Consider the following 27,653-nt stretch of genomic DNA (forward strand, 5'->3'; position numbering starts at 1 on the left):
ACGCCGGCTCTGCGCCGCGGTGTTCGACGGGACGTCGGCAGAGAGCGACCTCGGGGTTAAGGGGTGGGGCTGACGTCAGGAGCCAAGATGGCGGCGGTGGTCGCGGTCTCCTTGAGGCGCCGGTTCCCGGCCACCGCGCTCGGCGGAGCGTGCCTGCAGGTGAGCCTGGGTCCCGCGGGAGTGGAGAGGCGGGAGAGTTGCCGAGGCCTCCCGGAATTGAGGGGGCCGCGGGGAGGTGGAGGCGGCCAGGGCAGGACCTCCGCCCACCTGCGCGGGTTTTGATTTCGGCTGGGCGCGTCGCTGCCCGCTACGCTGCGCCTCCCGACAGCTGGTGTCAGGGCGGAGTCGACTTTTTAGAGCTGTGGAAGGAAAAAAGTTCAAAGAAGGGACTTGAATTGCTCAAGGTCACATGGCAGGCGAGCAGCCGTTGGAACCAGAATTTAATTCAAATATTTGGACTCCAAACCCTTTTTCCTGCTACCAAACTACAGCCTCCGTGGGAAAGAGCGACCTGCGGAGAGTCGGGGGTGGGAACTGGGAAGCCGCTCAGGGTAGAAGGTGCTTGGCGACGTGTAAAGAGAGACCAGACGGGGATTGTGGGGAGAGGTCGGGTGGACGGTGGAGGGAAATGCACCGCCAGCCGGGGGACGGAAACCGGGTCTCCCTCCCCTTTATTGAACTAAGTCCCTTAAAGCAGTGGCACCCAGGTGTTATTTGCCTGCAAAGGGTGCATAACAGTACCTGCCCCGCAGGGTTGGCATAACGGTGGTGAAGAGCTTAATGGTGTTCTCGTTTACGTGTGCAGCGATAGGTTTTCCCGCGCCCCTGTATCGTCATGGAACTGCACACTTCTGATCTGCATTCCGAATGGGAGCAGGGGAAGGGAAATCGCCCCTATGTGTTACATAAGGAGCGAATGATTTACAGATCACAAGTCTGCATCCTCTTCTGGGCTGCTTAACACCCCAGTACTGCAGGTGTGGTGGCACATCTGTACTCCTAGCAACTCAGGAGGCTGAGGCTAGACGATCGAAGTTTCCAGGCCAGCCTGGGCAGCTTAGTGAGACCCTGTCTCAAAGTAAAAATAAAAAGGACGGGGAATGTGGCTCAGTGGTTAAGCACCCATGGGTTCAATCCCTAGTACAACAACCACGACAAAAAAAAAAGTTATGCAACAAGATCTATTAACTCCTTTTTAAAGATTAGAAAACTTTTTAAAGATTTGAGGGCTGAGGCTGTGGCTCAGTGGTCTGAGGCTATGGTTCAGTTGTAGAGTGCTTGCCTAACATGCATGAAGCACTGGGTTCGATCCTCAACACCACATAAAAGTAAAATAAAGATATTGTGTCCACCCAAAACTAAAAAATAAATATTAAAAAAATATTTGAGAGCCCAGTTTGTTTGTGTGTTTTGTTTTGGGTGGTGTTGGGGATTGAACCCAGGGCCTTGTACATGCAAGGCAAGCAAGCACTCTACCAACTGAGCTATATCCCCAGCCTGAGGCTCCAGTTTTATTTGCCAAAAATATGACTGCCAAGAACTTGTAAATCCAGGCCAGTTGGTTAACATAATACCTGAAAAACTCCTTAGCATAGATCATGGGTCATAGTGTACAAGAAATGATAGTTTTTTCCCCCTCTTGAATTTGTGTGACAATCTCTCTCAAGTGCCTGCGGTGACTGCGTAGGTAGTACATGTTGCCTGTGCTCTATGTGAACTTGGGCAAGTCATTCACTCTTCACATCTTCTTTCTGAAAAGGAGGGTTAGGGAAAAAGGATGCCTACCAGAGCCTCGGGCCTATGTCTTCTGAGCCTTTAATTGATGATTCAGAATGATCTTGTTTACTATGTTCCTTTTATAGTTGCTGAGGAAGCAATTAAGTTTTTTTTTTTTTTTTTTTTTTTTTGAGAGCCCTGCCAATCAATGAGAGTGAGTTCAAAAGCTCAGGCTCTTCTTCCGCCCAGGGACTGTAGAAAAGGCCGGTTTCATAGGTCAGTGTTGTGATTCAGATGACACCTTTGCACTGCCCCCTCAACAGAAATAGAATAGGTCTCTCTCCTTGTAGAAGTGCACATTTATACTTACAAAAGCCACCTCAGAAGAATCCAGTAATGAGCTTGATATGTTTCTGTGGGTCACAGGTTTAGGTCTGAATCTCATTTTTGTGTAGTATGTACCACTGAACCACAACTCTGCCTGTGTTGAACTGTAATATATTAACTGTTGTTAGTGTTGCCTTATTTCTTCATCTAGACTATGAACTCCTGTAGGGCAGGAACCACTTGTGCATCTCATTGCTCCTAGAACTGGCAGGGCTTAGGATACTTATCTGCCAGTCAGAATAATGCAAAGTCTGAAAATGTTGTCAATATTGAATAGCAGAAATTATTTTCTAGGCTGTGCTAGGAGCTTGACTCCCCCCACTTATTTTATGTGGATATTAATATTACCCTCCTCTTTATAGAGGAGGAGCTAGAATCAGAGAAGTTAATTTGCTGGAAAACACAAAGCTAGCAGGTGGTAAAGCTTGGATTTGATCCAGTGCCACTCACATTTCAGAAATAAGCCTGCACCTTGTGTTTTACGCAGGCTTATCAACATTCAGACCTCCTTGCCTTCCTCCTCTCCATTTCCCAGCCGCCTTCTTCTGCTTCCACATCATTATCTGTTCTGCCCCCCTCTCCAGGCCTGCTCCCTGAGGAAGCTTTCCTAGAGGAACAGCAACCAGCCTTCAGTGTGGTCCAGAATTCATCCTCCTCCACAGTCCGTTTCAGTCCAGTTGTTGATTACCTTGCTTAAATTGTAAACTATGAAGTTAATCTCACCCAAGATTCTCTAGAAATGTCCTCTCTGCCTTAAATAGTCACTGGTCTTTCAGATGGAGGTAGAAATGGTCTCGGTCTTCTCCCATTGTGGGTTTGAAGTAGAAACTGCTGGGAAGGTGAGCTCACACTCTGGCCCACTTCCCTGCCTCTGCCCACATATGCCCTTTCCTCCTGTCACCGTGGCAGAACTAGCAGCACTCCTCTGGCCAGCCCCTCACACCTTCCCAGACCCTGTCCTTTCTCATTTATTAAGAGGTGTCCCTCTAGTATATGTAAGCATATGTAAGCCCCTGGTTCAATCCCCCGTACCACAAGGAAAGAAAATAAGGTTGGCTGGAGCTATTCTTTTCTGTTCTTTCCTCTTTTTACTTCCTGTTAAATACCACAAGGTGGCATCATGTCTTATTAAATGGGATTCCTAGTGAAAAATGTACCTTTCTAGACACAACTTTCCTTTTGTTAGTGAATTAACCAGTTTTGTGATAAGGTAAAACCTAGCTTTCATTTTCACTTTTTCTTCATACTTTTTCTTCTTTCATACTGAAAGCTGAAATTCGTGTTTTCAAATTAACTTTAGTTAATTGGAGGCTTTACCAGCAAATAGCAAATATCTTTTTATTTTTTGTAATAAGTTAACCTTTGGAATTTCTACTTTTTTGACAGTTTATGAAAGAATTAGCTGGCCTAAAGTATAATCTGCATTTTTTAAAAACCAAATTGAGGATTCGATTTATAATTGTTAGTGGGACTGACAAGATCCTCCCCTCCCCTCCCCTCCCTATCCCTGTAGCATAAACTCAGCAAAACTTAATGTGGCCTCTGCTTAAATGGGAGAGTTTCAAGCACTGCAGATTGGGGACAGCTTAGCTACTGAGTTTTAAAACTCCAGCATCTTGTCTTGATAACTGCAGTAGCTTTCTCACTAGCTTCTCCAGGTCTAACCTGACAAATTCTACTTTCAGAATTTTGTGATATCTTTAAAAAAAAAAAAAAAGTTGATTATGTCACTGTCTTGATTAAAAAGTTTTGCTGGCTTCTCATTGCTCTTAGGATAAAATGAAAATTCAGCTTAAGGCTGGGCATAGTGGCACATGCCTGTAATCCCAGCAGCTGGGGAGGCTGAGGCAGGAGGATCCCAACCTCAGCAACTTTGCAAGACCCTGTCTCAAAAAGGGCTGGAGATGTGGCTCAGTGATTTAGTGCCATTGGATGCAGTCTCTGGTATTTACAAGAAAAAAGTTTTACTTCCTCACATCTGCCACTCGCCGTCCTTCCCCAGGCCACCGGCCTTCTGCTCCTCATACTGCACCATACTCCCCACTGCAGGCCTTCAGGTGTGCCATTTCCTCAGCCAGAGCGCCCCTGTCTCCTAATCCCATCTGTGCTTAAACATCATTTGATGAGGCTTTTCTGATCTGTTACACTGGTTTAAGTCCCTCGGCATCCCCAGGGCTCCCTGTAGGATCACACTTTACACTTTCCTGTGAATATTTCATTTCACACTTGTTCACTACAAAGCCAAAGTTCAATGAAGATAAAGGTGTTTGGGTCTTGTTTGTTTGGGGGTTTTTTTGGAAGTACTAGCGGTTGAACCCAGAAGCATTCTGCCTCAGAGTGATGTCCTCAGCCCTTTTGTTAAAATTTTATTTTAAGACAGGGTCTCACTCTCAAGTTGCTCCTGCCTCTGTCTCCCAAGTAGATGGGACCGCAGGTGGCATCACTACGCCTAGTAGCTTTCTCTGTCTCGATAAGTGCTCTGCCCCAGCCCCTAGTACCATGCCTGCTATATCACAGGCGCTTGGGATGTTGGATAACTGTGCCTTTCTCAAGAAGGCTGTGTATGAGTGATATGTGGATTTAGATTGAGTGCTGTAGTTTATTGTGACAGCTAAATTGAATTATCTTGCTTTTTCTTTCCCGCTTCCTGTGAACATTTTAAATTTGAGGCCTGCCGAGGGGCCCAGACAGCTGCAGCCGCAGTTCCTCGAATTAAGAAATTTGCCATCTATCGATGGGACCCTGATAAGACCGGAGATAAACCTCACATGCAGACTTATGAAATTGATCTGAACAAGTGAGTATCTCTATGCTTGCTAGGTATTTGATGGAGGAAAGGGATTGGTTTTGGTTGTGTTTTTAGTAGGGCTGGATACTAAACCCAGGACCTCATATGTGCTAAGTACACACTTCTGATCTGTACCATCAGCCCAAAAGAGAGCTCTTGATTTGGTTCAGGAACATGTTTTTCACATCTTGAGGACTTAAAATTTTGATATCAGACACCTCCAAAATCTATCATCTATTTTTAAAACAAGAATTGAGGAGGCAGCATGTTATGGCGCAGTGGTCAAGCACTTGACCGCATGCATGAGACCCTAGATTTGAGTTCTAGCACAACAACAACAACAACAAAACAGTAAAAACCAAGAATGAGGTAAGTACCTGTTTCAAAAAGATAACTAGCAAGAAATCTAACCTTTGCAAAAACTTTTCTTCCCCCAAATTAAAGTGTTAACAGCTTTCTAGAAATACTGGTACAATTGACTTTTTGCATAGTGTTTGAATTAGCATATTACCAATTTTAAAATATAAATGTGCTGGTTATAATTCATCTTTCTGGGCTTGTGTAGTCTATAGTAATGATAAACTGAGAAATTGGTAATATAAGTCCAGCTGGAATTGTAGTAGGTGTGGTTAGAATATTAACAATGATATGGTCTAGGCACAGTGGCGCATGCCTGTAATCCCAACAGCTCAGGGGACTAAGGCAAGAGGGGACTGCAGGTTCAAAGCTAGCTTCAGTACTTAGCAACACTCTTTTTTAATAATTATTTTTAAGTTGTAGATGGACACAATACCTTTATTTTATTTTATTTGTTTATTTTTATATGATGACGAGGATCAAACCCAGTGCTTCACACATTCTAGGCAAGCGCTCCACCACTGAGCCACAACCCTGGCCCCAGCCACACTCTATCTTAAAATAAAAATAAAAAGGGCTTGGAATGTGGTTCAGTGGTTGAATGCCCGTGGGTTCAACCCCCCCCCCCATACAAAAAAAAAAAAATCTGGACCTGTGGGGTTTTCTATGGCTATTGGAGACAACAACACCAAACTCAGAGGCTTTAAACAACATAAATATGTTATCTTACAGTTTTATGGGTCAAAAGACAGGTATGGGTCTCATGAGACTAAAATCGAAGTGTCACAATTTATAGGAGCCATATTGTGGAACCAGCCTAGGTGTTCATAGTGGATGAACAGATTAAGAAAATGTGGTATATGTACATAATGGAGTTTTATTCAGCCATAAAGAAGAATGGAATTATGTCATTTGTAGGAAAATAGATGGAACTTAAAAACGTTATGTTAAACAAAATAAGCCAACTCAGAAAAGTTCAGGGTTATGTGTTTTTTCTCATGTGGAAGCTACAGGAAAAAAGGAGACCAGTAGACTAGAGGAGGGGACCAGGAGGAGGAAGGAGGGAAAGAAAACATCCTGGAACAAAACTGACCAAATTACATTGTTCTATTGTGTCCATTATGAGTATGTAACCAAGACAGTACAGTGAACCGGACATGACTTTCCTGTGTTCATATGTGAATACATGACCAGTGTACTCCATCATTACAACCACAAGAATGGGAAGTTAGACTCCATGTGTGTCTGATATGTCAAAATACATTCTACTGCCGAGCATGGTGGCACATGCCTGTAATCTCAGAGGCTCAGGAGGCTGAGGCAGAAGGATAGAGAGTTCAAAGCCAGCCTCAGCAAAATAGGGCTTGGGATGTGCTCAGTGGTCGAGTGCCTCTGAGTTCAATCCCTGGTCAAAAAACAAAAAAAAAAAACAAAAACAAAAAAATATATATATATATATGTTCTAGTGTCGTGTATAACTAAAAAGAACAAATTTTTTTAAAAAAAAGACAATTAAAAAATGTAACCAGCAAATCCCACTATTGTGTATAATTATAACACCAATTTTTAAAAAAGGTAACTAGGAATCCTACAAAGAATAAAAATAATATAGAAAAAAACAAATTTAAAAAATATATGATGTGATAACATGTCATTGAGTACTACTAGAAGCTGGGTATACCTTTGGGTTTTTTTGTTTGGTTGGTTTGGTTTGGTTTTTGGCACTTTGGCTTAGAAATAGCTATTCTCCAGCCTCAGCCTCCTGAGTTGCTGGATTGCAGGTAAGGCCCAAACACCCGGCTGGTATTTTTTTTATGTTTAATATTCTCCATTTATCTTGTTGTACTTACTATTTGGGAGATTTTTAATTTTTTCTTTTACTTATTTGAATAGAAACGCTTTGCATGCTAATTGTACCAATTTAAAAATATTGACGTGTCTATAGTAAAATTAAGTTTTCATTTCTAAAAATAAAAAATAAAATACGAAGTGAAGGTGTGGCCCTCATGGACAGTGCAGCCGGAGTGGCCCCAGCTCTGCGCAGCCTCCCAGGCTCTTCTCCTTCCTTCTGGTTGTGGGGGTCCCACCATGGAGCCTGGGGCTGCAGTGAACCAGTGGGCCCCTGGAAGTGTCCTCCAAGGCCTAGGGACAGCACCAGGCAGGAGAGGGAGAGCTGAGTGTGGGGAGTGGACCTGGCCTGGAGACCTTTTGGAGCTGAAAGGAAGCCAGACTTGAGGCTTCTTGTGGCTTGAAAATACCAAATAAGGAATCCATGTACAGGACGCTGGAAATTCGCAAAGGTGAACTGCTTGAGAGTGAAAGGCACGGAACAGGTGTACTTTCCTAGTTCTCATCAAGAAGATGGCTTCAAAGGCAAACGATGTGACAAGAAGACCAGTGGAAATCTCCATAGGAGGGGGCCATAGAAAAGGTACACTTCAGAAGAGAGTTGGAAGGAAAGGGTGTCCAAGGATGCCCTCAGAGTAGAAGGACTTTATTCATGTGCATCAGACTACTCGAATAGATAGCAGGTGTGCCAGTGCCTGGCTCATGAAACTTGTGTGAAACGGAGCTTCTACGTGTAAGATACCTACACTGGGAAGGAACCTTCCTCCAGAGCTCAGCACTTGTTTCCCACCCGAGGATCCACAGCATGAGAAACCTTATAAATGCAGCAGATGTGAGAAGAGCTCTGTACATATGACGTTTGTGGCCGGAATTTTGGTCAGAGCTCTGCTTGTCCACTAGTGAAGTCACACAGGGAGAACCTATATCTGCATAGCGAGTGTTATAAATGCTTTAGTCCAGATACTCACTTCCTAAGGCACTGACGCTCTCACATCATGAAAAACCACTTAAGTGTCTGGATTGTGACAGGCTTTTAGTGGGAGATCAGATCTTCTTAACCACCAGAGAACTCACCCTCCTGAAAGGCCCTGAAAGTGCAATAAGAGTGAGGAAAGTTCCCAACCTTGTTAAGCCTTCCTCATTACATAAAAGAATTTGTACTAGGAGAAGCCCTATGTGTGTGGTGCCTATGAGAAAGGCTTTGGCCAGAAGTCAGACCTTACTGTGCGCCAGGGTCCACACAGATGAGAAGCCCTGTAGATGCTTGGAGTGCATGAGGAGTGCCAGCCTCATTAGGTACCAGGCAACCCACACTCATGCTTCGAAGTATTTTAGTATGAGAAGTTTAGCTGTAGCTCAGGCCTTACTGTACATCAGAAAATTCACATAGCAGAGAAACCACTTCAGTGGCTCATGTGAAAGTGTGAACTTTGTTGCCGGACAGAAAATGAGAACTCTGGAGCCACTTGTAAATACAGCGTATGTGATAAAAGGTTCCCCAGAGCTCAGCCACTGGTGAAAAAACGTGTAGCTGTAATGTGGGTGAGACAGCCCTTGAGTTCAGCCCTCCCCTGCATCAGAAGCCTCACAGGTGTCTTGACCAGACAAGTTAATTCTACTAAAAAATGTATTTATAGCTGGGCATGGTGGTGCACACCTGTAATCCCAGCAACTTGGGATGCTAAGGCAGGAGGATCACAAGTTCAAGGCTGGCCTTAGCAACTTGGTGAGACCCTGTCTCAAAACAAAAAATTAAATTAAAAAGACTTGGGGATGTGACTCAGTGGTAAAGCACCGCTGGATTCAATCCCCAGTAACCTGCCCCTACCCAAAGAAAAATATTAACACATCAGAGACTTCATTAAGATGAAGAAGCCTAGATAAATCTCAGACTTTGATGAGAGCTCAGACTTCAGAGGGGAACAGAGAGCCTATAGTTATAGGAAGCATAAGAATGCCTTACCCAGAAAGCTGCCCTAACAGCCACTCCAAGGAGAAACCACAGATGCCCTGAAGTTTGGAAAACCCTTAATGTGAGCTCAAACTTGATCACCCACAGGAGAGATATAAGTAGGAAACCTTGCACATGCATTGAGTATGGGAGAACTTTCTAGCACTGTTCAGTCCTCATTGCAAGAAAATTGACACCAGAGCACAACTTTTTAAATACCTTCAGTGTCATCAGAGCTTCAGACTGTTTGTTCATCTCATTGGACACCGGAAAACCTACTTGGAGAGAAACCCCAGCAAGTGTGGAAAGAAGCTTCTAACAAAACTCTGACTTTCTTACCCATCAGAGAAGCCATACTAGTGAAAAACTGTATATTTGTTTTGAGTGTGGCAAAAGATTTACCACTGAGCCACATCCCAGCCCTTTTTATTTTTTATGTTGAGTCAAATTTGTGATCCTCCTGCCTCAGGCTCCCAAGTTGCTAAGATTACAGGTGTACACAACCATGCCTTGCCAAAGTATATTTTTGACTGTCAATACATAAAATCATTAAGAGGTAGAATTGGTAGCACTCTTCTTAAATAGACAAAAGTTAACAACTAAAAATCCTTAGCAAAATTCAAAGAAATGGAAATTGTGCAAGCCACATTTTCTGACCATAATACAATAAAATTAAGAATTCATATTTAAAAACAAAATCCCAACTGCCTAGAATTTACAACATATTCTTTCAAGTAACTATTTGATTAAGGGAAAAAAATTTAAAATGTTTCCAAGTACTTAGAAAATAAAAACATTGCAAATCAAATGTTATAGTATGTGGCTACAACTAGAAAAAAAAATGATTGGGTTCACTTCCAATTATGGTATAGTAGCTCTCATCACACTAACTCCAAATAACAACTATGTACTGCACAAAATAGCAGAAACAACTACCAGGAGCACTGGAAAGTGACCAGCAGTGGGCACTCAAAGGTAGGGAGCTGACCGTTGGAAGAATGCAGTGGCATTAGGTGAGTTACATGCTTTTTGCCCAAGAGTAGGCCCAGCTGGCGTGGGGACTGTGAGAACTAAAACTAGAACAGAAAACAAATTCAGTAGCTTGACAACCAGAGGACATTTCACCACAACTGGAGAATGGAGAAATCCTAAAAAGAGGAAAACCATGGAGAAGGAGCCCCAAATTTTGTTCATGAACTCTGCCCAGATCTTGAGTTCAGTCATATTAATTATCTGTTAATAAAATATGTGTGTGTGTGCGCGCGCGCGCATATCAGGAAAACAATACATATCTCTTATAGCTATTTTTCACAAGACAGCACATAATTCAGAATTGCTAACTGTACAAAGAAACAGTGAAACATGACTCATATTTAAGAAAAAGATAATGAGTGGTGACTTGGGGACTGAATGTTTGTCTCCCAAAATCACATACTGGGGCTGGGGACATAGCTCAGTTGGTAGAGTGCTTGCCTCTCTCATGCACAAGGCCCTGGGTTTGATCCCCAGCACCAAAAAAAAGAAAAAAAATCGCATACTAAAGCCCTGCACCCCAATGTGATGGTGATTGGAAATGAACCATTTGAGAGGTGACCAGGGCTTGATGAGGCTGTAAAGATGGAGCTCTTAAGATTGGCGCCCTTGTAAGAAGAGATTAAGAGAGAGATTTCTTATCTCTCCAAGCACACACTGAGGAAAGGCCATCTGCAAGCCAGGAAGATGTCCTTATGAGAAGCTGACTGTGGCATACCCTGATCTCAGACTTCAGCCCCAAAAACTACAAAAAAAGGAAGTTTTTGTTGCTTAAGCCACCCAGTCTAGGGACTTGGTTATGATAGGTGGAGACCAGCCAGGAAGCAACCCAGTTGTTGAACTTAGCAGACAAGAATTGTATAATTAGGCTAAAAAAAAAAAGCTCATAATGAGATGGGAAATCTCAGCAGAGAAATGGAACTATTGAAAAGGCCAAATAGAAAATCCAGAACTAAAACAATACAGTACCTGAAGTAGAAAATTCTCTGGTTGGCATTAGTAGCAGATTGTAAATCTCAGTAGGGAGATTTACTGAACTTGCAAATAAATAAAAAGAAATTATCCAATCCTAAGAGGAAGAAAGACTTAAAAAAGAAAAGCACCTCAGCGGTCTATAGAACAGTGTTAAAAAGTCACATACATGTAACTGGAGTACCAGAAATAACAGAGAAGAATGGGCAATTAATAGCTAGAACTTCCCAAGCTTGCAAAAGACACAATTTATATATTAAGAAGCTTAGTTAATCCCAAACAGGGTAAATAGAAAACTGCACCCAGATCCATGATATCCAAATTGCCGAAGACCAAAACTTTAGAGAAAATCTTGAAAGAACGAGAGAAAAATATCACATTGCATTCAGGGAAATAAGATTAACAATTGCTGACTTCTTATCAGATTCTCTAGAAGCCAAAAGACAGTGACATGGCATCTCCCAAGTGCTAAAAGAGAAATAGCCAGAAATTTGTCTTCAATGGGAGTAGGAATGATAGTAGAATGAATCAGACATTATTACCCTATGTGCGTATAATTACATGACCTGTGTAACTCTACATCATGTGCCACCAGAAGAATGAGTAACTGTACTCCACTTATGTATGATGTGTTAAAATTCATTCTACTGCCATGTATAACTAATTAGAATAAATTTTTTTAAAAAAGATCCTTCAAGGGGCTGGGGATGTGGCTCAAGCAGTAGCGTGCTCGCCTGGCATGCGTGTGGCCCTGGGTTCGATCCTCAGCCACCACGTACAAATAAAGATGTTGTGTCCAGCAGTGGGGGAAAAAAGATCCTTCAAGATGAAAAAATGAAGACAGTTTCAAATAAACAAAAAGTGAAAGATTTCAGAACCAGAAGACCTACCCTCCATAAAACATAGGAGGAGGGCTGGGGTTGTGGCTCAGTGGTAGGGCACTCACCTAGCATGTGTGAGACCCTGAGATCTATCCTCAGCACCTCATAAAAATAAATAAAATAAAGGTATTGTGTCCATCTACAACTAAAAAATATATTTTAAAAAAACATAGGAGATTTATTCAAACTGAAGAAAAATAATACAGGTAGAAATTCAAGTATGAAGAACACCAAATGTAATAAATATATAGATAAACACATTGGATTTTATTAAAATTGATGGTGACTAAAAATAAAATTATTATATAACAGATATAATGCATATGACATAGTTTAAGGGCTGGAAACAGGAAGTAAATTGGGCCTATAAAGTAGAAGAGTTCTTAACATTATATAGAGTTATGTACAATATTATAAATACACTGAAAAATAAGGAAATTAAAGTTCATTTCTAAAAATATTTAATCTAAAAATATTTCCTTAAAAGAAGGCAGAAGGGGGTGCTGGGATTGTAGCTCAGTGATACCTCGCATGTGTGAGGCATTGGGTTTGATCCTCAGCACCACATAAAAATAAATAAATAGTAAAAATTGAGGTTTCGTGTCCATCTACAACGATAGATAGATAGATAGATAGATAGATAGATAGATAGATGGATGATAGAAAAAAGAGAAGAAGAAGAAAGCAGAAGGCTGGGTGCAGTGGCGCACCCCTATTATCCCAGGTACTTGGAAGGCTGAGGCAGGAGCATCACAAGTTCAAGGCCAACCTGGGGCATCCTGTCTCAAAGTAAAAAACAAAAAGGGGCTGGGCTATAGCTCGGGTACAGCACCTCTGGGTTTGATCAAAAAAAAAAAAAAATTGAAAGGTAAAATTATGAAAATATTTTTGTCTGATCTGAGAAGGTCAAACGAATGATAAATATATCCAAGTATCTCAGATCATGTTTTGACCAGCTGGGGAGTTTTGAACTTTCATAAGTACAACTGAGGTTTTTCTATTGTCAGATGTGGTCCCATGGTATTGGATGCTTTAATCAAGATTAAGAATGAAATGGATTCTACCTTGACCTTCCGAAGGTCATGCAGAGAAGGTAAGCATTTAATTCCCGTTAGGCCCCGACATTTATGTTCTGGCTCTCCCAAGAGGTTTGGGCCGACATGAAGCAATGGAGACATCCCGGAAGCAGTTGCTGCTCTGCCGTATGACCTTGCTGCATGTCACCTTTCCTTTTCTCATGTAACTGAATTGAAATTTAGACCCTGGGGCAGGTTCCAGTTCCTGAGTTCGCTTTCCCTCAGGAACTTTCTGTTGCATGGTCTCTGTTAGCTGCACACGCCTCAGGGATGAGGGGGCATGTGCTACTGGCCACAAGCACTGCCGAGCTCACTGCTTAGGGAGTGGTGGCGGGATTCCTGCTGACACCTGTGCACACCTGCGCTTGTCTCCCAGGGTGATGCACGTCCTCTTGGCTGCCATCATTGTGTGTGCACAGTAGGCACGTGTGGGAGGCCAACCTTACACGTGACTGAGTTACACTCCCCAGCGGGGTGCTGAGGCTCTCAGTCGCAGCAATGTGGCACCCTTCTTGGGTGCGAGGGTCGGTGTCTTGCTACAGCCCCGTGGGTGAAGCTATGCTCACCTGTTCCTTTGTAATATAACCCCTTGCCCTGTTTAGGGTAGAATCTTCCATGGAAGTGCCTTGTGTGTGTCCCCTTCTCTTACCGTGCCCTTGGGTGTGGCCTACCCAGGTGTCAGTCAACCTGCTGACAGTGGACATCATGAAGATAGCTCAGCCCCCTGAAACCTGACCCCTTGCCTCATTTGAATAGCTTCTCCTCGATAAAAGGGGTCAGTGCGTGCTCTAGCTCTCTTTCTGCGGACCCTTAAGGTCAGAGGAGCCATCACAGCGACCCCAAAGAAAAAGGTATTTGTGTCTCTTGGTGGTTATTTCGTGCAGCCCAGTTTGACTGGAGTGACCCCTGAGCCTTTTAGTCTCGAGAATAGAAGCCCGGCAGGCATGCTCTACATTGCTGGGGCAGCGTCTCCCTTGGTCTGGTGACTTGTACTGCTGGTACCATGGGAGCTGTTCAGACAGTGGGAACACCAGCATTTCCTACTTTAAAATGGCTATGTATTACAAAAATATAATTACCAGTGATAGTATAATAGGCATGCAAATGTGGATTTTTTTAAAGTAAAACTTGAAATGACTCAAAGAGAACTAAAAGGGTTCTCAGATGTGACCAGAATTACACATGGTGCTGTGAAGACTGGCCCTGGTGAACACGGGCCAGGCTGTGAGCCAGCTGTTCTGTGCACTTTAGGTAACACAAAGAGATAGTGTTGCTATTTACCCTGACAGACAGATGAGGTGAAGGGACTTCTCTGAGGATACACAGGAGTCAGCCAAGGCCATCAGACCCCAGGGTGCACTTGGGTGCTCACTGGGTACATTAGTCAGTTTTTGTTGCTGTAATGAAGTATTTGAGAAGATCAGCTTAAAGGAATAAGGATGAAATCCTTGTTGGCTTACATTTTCAGTCCGTGTCATCTCACTCCACTGTTTCTGAGCTTGTGGCAAGGCCGGCATCACAATGGAAGGTAGTGGCAGAGGAAATCACCCACCTCATGGCGGTGGGAAGTGAGAGACAGCGGCTAGAGCCCTTGTGCCCCAGTCAGTCCCTGGAGCCCCACCTCTGAACACTTCTTCCCTGGAGACCAGACCTCTAACACGTGGGCCTTGGGGGTGCGTTCCAGATCCCAAACCCGGGCTTGGAAAGCGAGAGGCAGCTGGTTCCCAGCACTTGCCACCACTGTGCTGCTTGTCGTGTGGCCATGAGGGTGAGCCTTCACCTTGAGATGACCAAGACGGTGTTGGTTAGCTTCATGGACTTAAGGGCCTGAGCTAGCTTTCTTCCTAATATGACCTTCCCAAGAGAAAAAGCCAGTATCAGTGTCACAGGAAATAAGTCCAGGCTAAGAGACCTCACTTGTCAAGGTCCTTGGTTGGCATGTGATTTTGTGTGTGGTGGGGATGGGGGGTTTAACCCAGGGGCCCTCCATCGCTGAGCCACATCCCCAGACCTTTTTATTTTTTATTTTGAGACAGGGTCTCGCTAAGTTGCCCAGGCTGGCCTCGAACTTGTCTCCTGCCTCAGCCTCCTAAGTAGCTGGGATTGTGGGCGTGCACCTCCGGGCCTGGCTCGGCATCTTATTTTGCTTTGCTTTGCTTTGCTTCAGCTCGTTCTGCTTCTCCTTGAAAAGTGAGTGTTCAGTCAGTACGCGGGGTAGAGCTCAGAGCCACCACTGCGCTGCCTGTTGTGGCACAGAGAGTGGGAGCGCTCACTCGGTGATCTGTGGCAAGGCCTCAGCTTTGAGATGACCAAGACCGTGTCAATGAGCTTTGGGCACTGCATCTGTTAGAATTTAAGTTTGTGCCTTAAAAAAAAGAAAAGAAGGTGGCCAGTTTTTCTCTGAAGATACATGACTCTTGGGCTGGATTGTCGCTCAGTGATAGAGCATTTATTTGCCTGGCACAGAGCCCTGGGGCTTAGTAAAGGGGGCACGACTAACATGGAGCTGAGGTTGATATGGGAACTGCACGGGGCCAGGAGCACCCCGGGTCCCTCTGACCCTCTGCAGAGCCGTCCTCACTGTGTGGCTTCTAACCTCAAGGTTGCCACAAAATGGTTTTTGGAGCTTCAGCCATGAAATCCACCTTCTAGACAGGAAGGAGGAGGAAAGGGGAAAGGCAAGAGAGGTCCCATGTCGGTGCTGCTCCCTGTGGTAGAGCAGTGACGGCCCAGGAGAAAGGAGCTGGCGCCGGCCTGAGTCTGGGTCTTCCCCTCAGGTATCTGTGGCTCCTGTGCCATGAACATCAACGGAGGCAACACGCTCGCCTGCACCCGCAGGATCGACACCGACCTCAACAAGGTCTCAAAAATCTACCCCCTCCCGCACATGTACGTGATCAAGGACCTCGTTCCCGTGAGTGGCCGCAGCTCCTTCCTGGGTTTGCAGGGGCGGTGTCGATGTGAGTGGTGCGATCACTTGTTCAGAGCAGCTGTTTTTCAGTTTTTATAGCTACTTTCCAATCAGTCCAGGTAGAGCTGGGTGGGGCTGTATTCCTGTTATGGCAGGAAGACCACCATGTCCCCAAGAGCATTGGGAAACCTCCCAGGTCTGACACAGTGTGGCCTGTTCAAGTTTAATTAATGAATTTTAATGGCGAAAGATAAATACCTAGAAAATCCTCTAGCAGCTCATTTGGTAAGGATTGTTTGGGAATAATAGGGCATAGGTCCCAGAAATGCAGGATTTGGCCATGACTACAAAGAATTAGGGTGGGAAATGCCAGCTGGGAAAGCAACAGTTGTTTGAATTTTACTCCTGCTCTCCCCCCCACCCTCACCCCCCAACCCCCCAAACCCCCCCCCCCCCCCCCCCCGCCCATTTGGCCTTTGGGCCTTTGCTGGCTGTTTGCAAGGGCGGACAGGGAAGGAAAGGACCTTGGCAAATTCTCAGAAAGGCAAGATACAGATTTTCTAACTGTGCTTACACTGTGACACTGTTAGTTTGCTTTTTGTCACTGTGAACCAAGTACCTGAAAAAAACAATTTAAAGGAAGAAAGGTCTATCTTGCACACTCAGTTACTCTATGGCTGGCCTGGTGTGAGGCAGAACATCATAGCAAAAGCCCGTGGTAACGCCGGCGCGGTGGCACACACCTGTCATCCAGCGGCTCTCGAGGCCGAGGCAGGAGGATCAGCAAAAGTGAGGCACTAAGCAACTCAGTGGGACCCTGTCTCTAAATAAAATACAGAATAGGCTGGGGAAGGGGCTCAGTGGTCGAATGCCGAGTTCAGTCCCTGGTTACACCCCCACCCCCACCCCCCACCGCCAAAATAGCATGATAGAGCAGAGCTGCTCAGCTCAGGGCAGCTAGGAAGCAGAGAGAGCATGATCCAGTCACTTCCTAAAACCCCACCTCTCAACATTGCTGTGCTGGGGACCAAGCTTTCAACATGACTCTTTGAGGGACACTTCATAGCCAGACCGTAACAGTAACCATTTCTCCTTTTGTGACCTTTGTATATGTTGGTGTCCAGGAAGAGCCTGACTTCTGCTGTCTATTACAGAAAAATAAGTGGTGTCCAAGAAGCAAGGCGAGGGGGAAACTGAGAAGTGATGGTGTCATCTGATCCTTTTCTTCTTCCTCCCCCTTAACCTCAGGATTTGAGTAACTTCTATGCACAGTACAAGTCCATCGAGCCCTACTTGAAGAAGAAGGATGAGTCCCAGGAGGGCAAGCAGCAGTACCTGCAGTCCATGGAAGATCGTGAGAAACTGGTCATTGGTTCCTACTAATTGTCTTGATTCAGGGGGTTCATTGCAGAGATGTTTGTGTGACTTGGGGGAGCAACAGGGGACGATGCAAACCATTTAGCGTATTGTGGAAAGAAAATTTAAGGGCATCTGGCCCAAGTGTTGAAAGTCCTTCTCTAAGGGCCCATGTGAGCCTGTGAAGGCCCAGAGTGAATTGAAGAGTTGTCAGGCCCATGCCCTGCCCCTAGGGTAGGTGGCCAGACATTTGTCTTTTTTCAGAAGAAACCAATATGTTAAGTGGCTTGAGCCAGACACATGGTGACACACCTCTGTAATCTCAGTGACTTGGAAGCTGAGACAGAAGGATCACAAGTTCAAGGCCAGGCTCACCAACTTAGTGAGGTTGGAAGCAATTTGGCAAGACCCTATCTCAAAACAAAAAATAAAAAGGAATGGCGATGTGTCTCAGTGGTAGAGTGCCCCTGGGTTCATTCCCCAGTACTCCCCCCCCCCCCAAAAAAAAAGTGCCTGGTGTTTATAAGTTAATAGCTGAAGCAGGGCTGAGGTCTCACTGTGAGGAAATATATCCCATATGCCTAGTTGCAGTCTTACTGTCACCACCAACTTACAGGTGCAGCTAAACATTAAGGGCAGAAGTGGAATTAGCGCCCTCGGTTCTTTCCTAACCCCGACTCGGGTGGTGGGCCATGAGCTCTGGCTACTGTTCCTACAGACAGCCTCTAAAATTTTTAAACAGGATAAGCTTTCAGTCTCTTCTTCTGTGCTTTTGCCCTTGTCAGACTTCTTCTGATTTGCACGTTCACTGCCTGCATCTTGGTGGAGAGGTGGGGTGGGAAGGGGACAGATAGAAACAGCCCCAGCTGCAGGGGTCCGAGGCCACAGACTGCCTCACAGTCACTGCTCTGAACAATCCTCCCATTTCCCTAGGAGAATGACGTACGTGCCTCTGTTTAGCAGAGCAACATATCTCAAGAACAGGGCCTTATTCCTTTCTGGGTCTCTAGATCCTGGTGCACAGTGTTTTATTAATGAGTATTAGTTGTATAAGCTGGGTATGGTGGTAGCACAGCCTGTAAGCCAGCTACTCAGGAGGCTGAGGCAGGAGGATCACAAGTTCAAGACCAGCCAGCCTCAGCAACTTAGCAAAGCTATTTCAAAATAAAAAAGACTAGGGCTTGGGGACACAGCTCAGTTGGTAGAGTGCTTGCCTTGCATGCACAAGGCCCTGGGTTTAATCCCCAGCACCACAAAAGAATAAACTAAAAAAAGGGCTGGTGTTGTAGCTTAGTGGCAGAGCACTCCTGGGTTCAATCCTTAGTACCACCAAAAAAAAAAAAAAAGGCAAAAAGCTGGGTGGAGGGACACACACCTGAAATACCAGCCACTCTGGAAGCTGAGGCGAAGGATCAGAAGTCCAAGCCTGGGCAACTAGGGAGACCTTGTCTCAAAACAAAAGAGGGCTGGGATTGTGGTCCATCCCCAGGACCACAGCGGGGTAAAAAATTGTTCTTGGAATGAATAAATGAATTTCACCTTTCACGTCCACTCCTGAGAGTGCCTTGTTACTGGGGCACAGCTCTGTCCACTGCCACTTCTAACTGCCAGAGAGCCTTGCACTTCCCCCAGCCCCTCTCTCCCAACTAGTCATTTCATGTTCCCAGTTACATCAGCTCTGCTGAGGGTTTCACCAAATTATTGAGGCTGGCCTCAAATTTGCAATCCTCCTGTCTCAGCCTCCCAAGTCATTAGAATTACAGAGCCTGACACATACTAGGCAAGTGCTCTACCACTAAGCTACATCCCCAGTCCTTTCTTAATTTCCTTTGAGTCTTGATAAGTTACCCAGGCTGACCTTGAACTTTTTATCCTCCTGCCTCAGCCTCTAGATTACATAGAATTACAGGCTCATACACTATCATGCCAGACTCACCTGTGTTCTTAAAAAATTCCTTATTGTGGACTGGGGTTGTAGCTCAGTTGGTGGAGCACTCGCCTAGCACGCATGAGACACTGGGTTCGATCCTTAGCACCACATAAAAAAAATAAAATAAAGGTATATGTCCATCTACTATAAAAAATATTTTTAGGGCTGGGGATGTGGCTCAAGCGGTAGCGCGCTCGCCTGGCATGCGTGCGGCCCGGGTTCGATCCTCAGCACCACATACCAACAAAGATGTTGTGTCCGCCGAGAACTAAAAAAATAAATAAATATTTAAAAAAAATATATATATATTTTTAAAAAAATTCTGTCAGGGACTGAGGTTGTGGCTCAGTGGTAGAGCGCTTGCCTAGCATGTGTAAGGCACTGGGTCCGATCCTCAGCACCACATATAAATAAATAAATAAAATGTCCATCAGCAACTAAAACAAAAAAAAAAAATTTTTTTTTTTAATTCTTGTCGGTGTTAATCCGACAGTTTGTGCTACTCTAGGAGTAGGTACCTTGTGCTCTTCAGCTGTCCACCTCTGTTGAACAGTTGCTTCTAAACTTTTATTATAAATAAGGCTAGATTAATATCTTTATCCTTCAAAGTCTGCCCCAGATTTTCAGTTAATTCTTTTTACAGAGTTTTGCTTGGGTGGGTTCAAGAGTCTGACCCCGCCTGAGCTTAGCCTCTCTGACCTTAGCTTTCTGGAGCCCTGGGGCCAGCCTGCACCCCTGCACCCTCCTGAGTCAGACATGACTGCCGCTGTCTCCCCTTCTGTCCGCTCTCACCTCAGTGTCAGTGTGTCCCTTTTGTTTTGCTGCTTTTAATCTATTTTGTTTCTAAAATCAGAAAGTGGCCTTTTAGGATTTCTTGGGCAGCTTGAGCCTGTGTGGCAGCTGATGCCACAGGAGAGCAGGGATGCCAGGGACAGAGCTCTGGGTTGCTCCTGGCTCTGCTTTGTGTGCCTGGCCACAGGCCCCGGCTGCCTCGCCCAGCCTGGTCCTTACCTGTGAGTGGGAGCCCGCGGTCCCTGGGCCCCAGGTAGAGCATGGAGCCCGTCAGGGTTGGCTGGAACGGAGGACGAGGTTGGTGCTCCCCTGGGATGCCCGTGGTCTCTGCCAGGCCAAGGGCAGAAGCGCAGCACTGTTTTTTAACTTCTGCACTCTCAACTTGATGCTGGGTGGTAAGTTTATTCAGGTCTTTGTTGATTTTTTATATCAGTGAAGGATTCTCGTTTATTAAAGGCTCAGTGTGCTCATACTTGAGATCCCTGAGCTCTAATCAGGCGGATGTTTGTATCTAATTACAAGGCCTTTTTATTTTAACCTGACAAATCTCTGCACACACTCCTTAGGTTTTGCCAAGAACATTCACACCCCTTGTTCATGCCCTGACCCCATCATCACACTTCATCACTAATGACACAGCGTCTTCTGCCACCAGGCCCTGACTGCCCTTTCTCTCGTCACAGGACGGGCTCTATGAGTGCATCCTCTGTGCCTGCTGCAGCACCAGCTGCCCCAGCTACTGGTGGAATGGAGACAAGTACTTGGGGCCCGCAGTTCTTATGCAGGTGAGTAGGAGAGAGCGAAAGTCAAACTTCTGGACATGGAAGAGGACAGGAGATTGTTGCGAGGCCACCATTCTGAGGGGTAGGATGGTGTCCATGGGCAGTCAGCACACAGGGTGATTGGCTTCGTGGGTCACTGGCTTTCAGTGACTCTGGGCCTCACGTTGACACGCCTTTACACTGAGCCACACTCATCGCCCGTTGTATAAAAGTTTTGAGACAGGGTCTCCCTAAATTGCCCAGTCTGGCCTTGAATTTGCAGTCCTCCTGCCTCAGCCTCCTGAGTCACTGGGATGACAGGTGAGCACCCCTGTGCCCAGCTCAGACTCTTAACTCAAAAGATAATTTCATTTGCCCAGTGTGGTGGCACATCTCTGTGATCCCAGCAACTCCAGAGGCTAAGGCAAAAGATCACAAGTTTGAGGGCAGCCTAAAGCAAATTAGCAGGGCCCTAAGCAACCTAGTGAGCCCTGTCTCAAAATAGAAAAGGGCTGGGGATGTAGTTCAATGGTAAAGCACCCCTGGGTCAAATCCCCAGTATCATTCCTAGATCAGATAAGGTAGGTGAGGTTAGGTTAGCTAAGTGGGTGAAGGGGGCTGGGGACGCAGCTCAGTGGTGGGCCACCCCTGGGTTCAATCCCAAGTAACTGAAGGGGGAAAAAAGACAAAAGTTCAGTTTTTTATTTTCCTGCATAAAGAGCCGTGCGTGGCTGCAAGAGCAGCATTGCCGCGGGGCCGCTCGCACCAGAGCACCTGAGCTGCCGGGGAGCCACTGGAGCAGCCCAGGACCATGTGGCTGATCCACTTTTACCTTTCTGATCTCTGGCTGCTAGAGTGGATATAGGAATTGAGAGAATCAACAAATGGGACAAATATTGTCTCTAGACAGGTCTGTTAAGTCATGGGTTTACTCAGTGACAGAGTCTGGCACAGCTGGGTGCTGTGAAGACAGATTAAAAGCATGTGCCACAGTCCCCACCCTCACTAATTACAATCTGGGTGGGACACTGTTGAGCAGCATGAATGACGCCCAATAGCATATAATTACCAGGGATGAAAGGCCCCTGGGGATCACCCAGCAGGGTGGGAAGAACTTGGGAGCCTTTCTTGAAAGATGGCAGGAATTAAAGAGTGCAGGGTCAAAGCATCTGGGCCCAGAGGAGCCCCTTCTTCTGCATGCCAAGGCCCTTGGGGCCACCAGAGTGCTGCTCTGGCTGCTAAGGTGACAACTCCGCTGATCTTCCCCTGGCTTCCCAGGCCTATCGCTGGATGATCGACTCCAGAGATGACTTCACAGAGGAGCGCCTGGCCAAGCTGCAAGACCCCTTCTCCCTCTACCGCTGCCACACCATCATGAACTGCACAAGGACCTGTCCCAAGGTATGCGGCCACTGCCTCTCAGCCCCCCTCAGGAGTAGCTGTGCGCATGCCCAGGCCATGGGCAGAGAGCAGACCTGGTCACTGGAGATGGAGAGGCTCCAGAGTGTCTGTGGCCTCAGCCAGAGAGTCCCTCGGGCACTTCCAGGAATAGGCTTTACTTATAGAGGACAAGGACCTTGGGGGAGTCAAGTGCTGTAGGAGTCCACAGGCAGGCACCTGCAGTCAGCTGACTTCAAGGGCCCAGAGGTGGAAGCCATCAGAACAGGCAGCTGTGGGCACCAGTCCTTCCCCACCTCCCCTCCGGCTCCAGCCAGTTCCCCTCTACCCCGCAGAGCTCTCTGGCGCAGAGCTGCGGTTCTTTGGGCCTCGCCCCCTCTTCTTACTGCTGCCTTCGGCTCTCTCCAGCCTGGACTCCACCTCACCACGCGCTTGGCCTCAGCCACTGCCTGTCCTCTCAGAGTTTCTGAAAGGGCATCGCGTGGCCCAGCTTGGCTTCCATGCAGCCCACATCAGACAGAGCGCCAGCTGTGGTGGGCTGCCCTGTGACCAGCTGCCAGCACTGGTCCTGTGGTTCCCAGCACAGCTGCCCAGAGCCAAGCCCGAGGGAAGAGCAGTTTCCCTCACAGTCACAGAGTGAGCCCGGAGACAGCCGCGGGGACACTCCCGGGCAGCCAGGGAGCTGTTAAAAGATTGCAGCTGCCCGCCCTCGCACACAGGTCCAGTTGGGCAACTTCCTTATTTCTTGCCTGGAAACCTCTGTGTTCCCAGCAGCCCCACCTGGGCCTCGGGCCTCTCTGAGCAAACATCAGGACAGCTGTGGGGCTGCAGCGAGGACAGGTCTCCAGCCATTGCCATGTCGCTTCCTTTCTTGTCACACTCACCTGAGGCATTGGGGATTATTCCCTCTCCGTGTACGAAGTGTCTTCCTTCTTTTTCTTTTAAAATCTCCCCCCCACCCGCCCAGCTTCCTTTCTTCTCGCAACACTTTAATTTCAGGGTCAGAGTTAACCTAAAATGAGAGGGCTCACCGGGCACGGAGGTCAGCCTGCGTCCCAGCAACTCGGGAGGCTGAGACAGAGGCTCACAAGTTTGAAGCCAGACTCAGCAATTTAGTAAGGTCCTGTCTCAAAAAGTTAAAAAGGCTGGGAGCCAATTTCAACAGTGACGTGTCCCTGGGTTCAGTCCCCAATGCCAACAAAATAAAAATGAGGAGGCCCTCCCTACCCCGGCAGGCCCTTGTCTAGTTTTCCACATGCTTGCTGTGTCCTTCCAACGTCTGCAAAGCTGGCCTTGGGGGTGGGGGGGTTGTGCCTCCTGCAGAACAGGGGTCACAGCTGCAGGGCCGCACTAGAGGCAGGACCGGTGTTGGAGGTGTGTGACTCAGGAGGTGTGTGAGGGTTAATGGCGCCTCCTGGGCTGTCACGTGCTCGTGCCTGCTTCTGCTGCTGCTGCTGGTTCACTAACAATGAAAAGGACCTGAAAAGTTGTCTGGCTAATATTGACACTGGCCTGTGGTCTGAGAAGGGACATTGCCTGGTGTCTTTGGGCTCTCAGTGAGCATGGCTGTGCCCTGTTGGCCCACTGGAGGGGCCTCCTGGGAGGACACAGAGGAGCTTAGCCCAGAACGGGGCTGTTGGGAATTAGGCACTGGCCTTTCCTGACTCTGGGCCCTCCAGGGAGGCGCCACCAGGGTCTCCAGGGTCCTCCCATCCCCCTCACTGACTTTGTTACTGATTTTCCTTTTTTTCCTCCTTTTTAAGGGTCTGAATCCAGGGAAGGCTATTGCTGAAATCAAGAAGATGATGGCGACCTACAAGGAGAAGAAAGCTGCGGTTTAGCCGTTTCCCTGCTGAGCGCGGCTTCTGACCAGCTCAGAGCTGAATGTGGCTCATATCTAACTTGATTTCCTTTGAAGGTCTTGATTTTCCATGAATACGGCATATATGATAAAAGTTAAAAGAAATCAGTCCTGGTCTGCTTCATTAATGAAGATCCTGCTCCATTTAGGGGCCTTGGCCTGCTCCCCGCTCTAGAACTGAGCCAAGGGCCCCGTGGAGCAGTGGACGCCGCATCCGCAGCCGAAGCTCTGCCCCAGCTCTGCTGTCCCTGGGACGAGTCCTCTGCCTCCTTGCCCCTCTGTCTCCCCCCTGCGAGAGTGAAAGGGAGTCGAGTGGCCTGCCTGGCCTTCTGGCATGGGAGGCCTGGCACTCGTGCGAGTGCCCGATGCCTGTCAGGAGTAAGGTGGCGGAGCACAGCAGCCCCCGCCTGCAGTGTTCAGTATGAAGAGTACTGAAAACCAAATCCTGGTCAGCCTCTGGTGTTGGAAGGGAGGTTTGAGATTCCTCCAGAGCAGAGCAGCGACCACCCGAGCTGTGATGCGGTTAGTGCCACAGACGACCTCAAGGGAATGCCCACGGCAAACACCAGTTCCCCACACCGCTGCCAAGGCCCTGCGCTCAGACACCAGTCAGAGTGGGCATGGGAAACACTGCAAAGAGAAGGAAAAGAAGCCCTTCCAGACTCCTGAGTCCCATGTCCCCTTTGACAGTTGATATTTCCTTCCAGGTTTTGTGTTGTTCAAATTTGTGGCAGACATAACACTCTCCCTTCAAAGGTAGAATGTGGGGGCCAGGCATGGTGGCACACACCTGTCATCCAGCAACTCAGGAGGCTGAGGCAGGAGGATGGCAAGCTCAAAGCCAGCCTCAGCAACTTAGTGAGACCCTGTCTCAAAAGGACTAGGGATGTAGTTCAGTGGTAGAGCACCCCTAAATTCAATCCCCAGGGCCAAAAAGTTATTTTTTAAAGATCTGCAGGTGTAGCTTGGTGGTAGGGTGCCTGCCTAGCATGTTAAGGCCCTGGGTTTCATCCCCAGCACCTCAAAAATTAAATCTAACACTGGTCCACTTTCATGCTTGAATATAGCCCTCGCTCCTCTAAAACTGACATGTTTTGCCAGGCATAGTGTGCACACTTGTAATCCCAGTAGCTCTGGAGGCTGAGGCAGGAGGATCCCGAGTTCAAGGCTAGCCTCAGCAACTTAGCAAGGCCCTAAACAACTCAATGGCCCTCGCCCCACCTATTTGGTTTTTTTGTTTGTTTCCAATTTCTTAAGCCCATTTCTGTCTACAAAACTAACATCTGCTGAGCTCTTAGAACACTTTATTTTATAGAATGAAGTGTTGCTGATTCCAGGGCCAGAAAAGCCAATTAAGATCCCTAAACCAGGGCTGGCGGGTGGGTCAGTGGTAGAGCGCTTGCCTAGCATGGAGGCGTGGGTTCCATCCCCAGGACTAAAAACAGGGCTTGAAATGAACTTGGTTTTCTGTTTCCCCAATTTCTTCCTGGGTTCTTGTGTAGCAAATTTGAAAAATAAAAGGGCTGGGGTTGGGGCTCAGCAGTAGAGCACTTGCCTAGCACGTGTGAGGCCCTGAGTTCGATCCTCAGCACCACATAAAAAAATAAATAAATAAAAAAGATATTGTGTCCAACTACAACTGAAAAAAAAATTTTTAAATGCACGAACAATAACAGAAGGCAAGAGTGAAGAAACTCATTAGTTTTTTTGTTTGTTTTTTTTCCAGTGTAGAAGAGGAGACCCAATTCCCTCAAAGCAAGGGAGGAACTGATAAGTTTTCCACCTAAATGTACTTCCAACCTAGGGACACTGGGCTAATCATTTACCTTCCAGGTGGGGTACTGACCAAAATCCATGCAAAACAGGTATTAGAAAAGTGTTAAGGCTATTGGCTGGGCCCCTGACCCTGCAGTTGACCTTTAAGCCCTTGGGTTTAAATTTTACCGTGATTTCTAGAGATCTACCCCCACTTCCGTTTTCCCACTGCTCCAGGACAAAGTTGGCTGGAATGTTTCTCCAGGTAAACCCCATAGAGTGATTTGAAAAAAAAAAAAATTTTGAGGCCCATTACGTTCCTTGCCTGACCATCAACTATTCCTACTCAGTGCCCCAAGAAAAGACAAGACTTTGACACTTACTAATGGATATTCGGATCGTTCCTATTTTCCCTTTTCCAAATAACTCAAGGCTTACGGAGGAATGAGGCAGGAGGATCCCAAGTTCGAGGGCAGCTTCAGTAACTTAGCAAGGATCTATCAAAATAAAAGGGAGGGAAGGGCAAAGGGGTAAAAAAGATGGGGGAATGAGATGGACATTACCCTAGGTACATGAATGGCACCAATGGTGTGGCACTACTTCATGTACAACCAGAGAAGGGAAAAATTCTGCTCCGTTTGTGTTCAATGAGTCGAAGAGCTTCCCACTGTCATGTATAACTGATTAGAACTAATAAAAAGAAAAAGGGAATTAAAAAGGGCTGGGAATGTGGCTCAGTGGTAAAACAAAACACCCCTGGGTTTGATCCCCAACACAAAATAAATAAAACAACGAGTAACCCAGGGCTACTTTACTTTTTAAGCTATAGCAGGAAGCCCAGGTCATGCCAGAAACAACATGAGCCTGAGCCTGGCGGTGACTTAGAAAATGTCTGACTCTTGGAGAATGAATCTGAAAGCGTTTCTGGCTTTAAGAGCACTAGTTGCAGGCATTGAAGAAGGTAAGGTCTAGGGGTAAAGACACAGTTGTTTCCTGCCAACTAGAAGCCAAGGTCATAAATTAGAAAGGAGCATTGAAATTTCAATAGGACTGGGGGGTGGCTCAGGGCTAGAGCCCACGCTTCGCAAGCTCAAGGCCCTGGGGTCCCTTCCCAGCACCACAAGAAAAAAAAAATCAGAGATCTGGGTCTTTACAGACCCTCCACTGCAGCATCTCAGAATTCTTGACACTCAGAAAGACCACACAGAACACAAGCAGGTGTTCCAACTTAACACTCAGGCAGCCCTACAGCAAGCCCTAGTGAGGTCACCGGGACAAACCCACCAGCCATGCCCCTGGATCCCCCTCCGTCAGCCCAGGCAGGTCACATTCCTTGGATTCCTGGATAATTTGACTGTGCTCCTAACCTCTAGATTTGTAGGGAAAGATGGAGTTTTCTCATGAGTGCCTTAAAGGCAGGCAAGACCCCGGCTATGATGAGCTAACTGGCTGTGGCTTGGGATAGATGAGCCTCATCCGAGGTCATTTCGGGCCCCACAGGTCCCTCTCACTCCATTTGAATTTGAGCTAAACTGGAATGTTATCAATGGATACTTTAATTTGTTGCTTATTTAATCTTTCATCAGATTAGAGGCAACTGTTGGATCTTAACAGCCACAAAACTTTTTTTTTTTTTTTGTACTGAGGATTAAACCCAGGAGCACTTAACCACTGAGCCACATCCCCAGCCCTTTCTATATTTTAGAGACAGGGTCTCGCTGAGCTGCTTAGGGTCTCACTAAATTACTGAGGCTGGCTTTGAATTTGTGATCCTCCTGCCTCAGCCTCCTGAGCCACTGTGATTGGATTGCAGGCACCCTCTGGGACTGAATTTGGTAAATTTCCAACAAGACCAGCCAGGTCAGAAGATGGATTTTCTGC

The 27,653-nt window shown here is 46.6% G+C and overlaps 1 protein-coding gene across 1 annotated transcript; it reads left to right on the forward strand.

Annotated features, from left to right (window-relative positions):
* Nucleotides 1-24,125, forward strand: SDHB (succinate dehydrogenase complex iron sulfur subunit B). The gene is made up of 8 exons (XM_081307587.1): nucleotides 1-159; nucleotides 4,773-4,900; nucleotides 12,940-13,025; nucleotides 15,786-15,922; nucleotides 17,168-17,284; nucleotides 20,681-20,782; nucleotides 22,037-22,159; nucleotides 23,920-24,125. The coding sequence occupies exons 1-8, from the start codon at nucleotides 88-90 to the stop codon at nucleotides 23,995-23,997; spliced, it is 843 nt and encodes a 280-aa protein (XP_081163713.1). The 5' UTR covers nucleotides 1-87; the 3' UTR covers nucleotides 23,998-24,125.
* The last annotated feature ends 3,528 nt before the right edge of the window (nucleotides 24,126-27,653 follow it).

The sequence above is a fragment of the Spermophilus citellus genome, assembly GCF_964194105.1.
Source record: "Spermophilus citellus genome assembly, chromosome: 9".
Taxonomy (NCBI): domain Eukaryota; kingdom Metazoa; phylum Chordata; class Mammalia; order Rodentia; family Sciuridae; genus Spermophilus; species Spermophilus citellus.

What these genes read in the sequence shown, in the direction of transcription:
- SDHB (XM_081307587.1), top strand. Translation starts at nt 88, where the DNA reads ATGGCGGCGGTGGTCGCGGTCTCCTTGAGGCGCCGGTTCCCGGCCACC. An exon ending in TGGAAGATCGTGAGAAACTG is followed by an intron (nt 17,285 to 20,680) that starts GTCATTGGTTCC and finishes CTCTCGTCACAG; the next exon opens with GACGGGCTCTATGAGTGCAT. An exon ending in GCACAAGGACCTGTCCCAAG is followed by an intron (nt 22,160 to 23,919) that starts GTATGCGGCCAC and finishes CTCCTTTTTAAG; the next exon opens with GGTCTGAATCCAGGGAAGGC.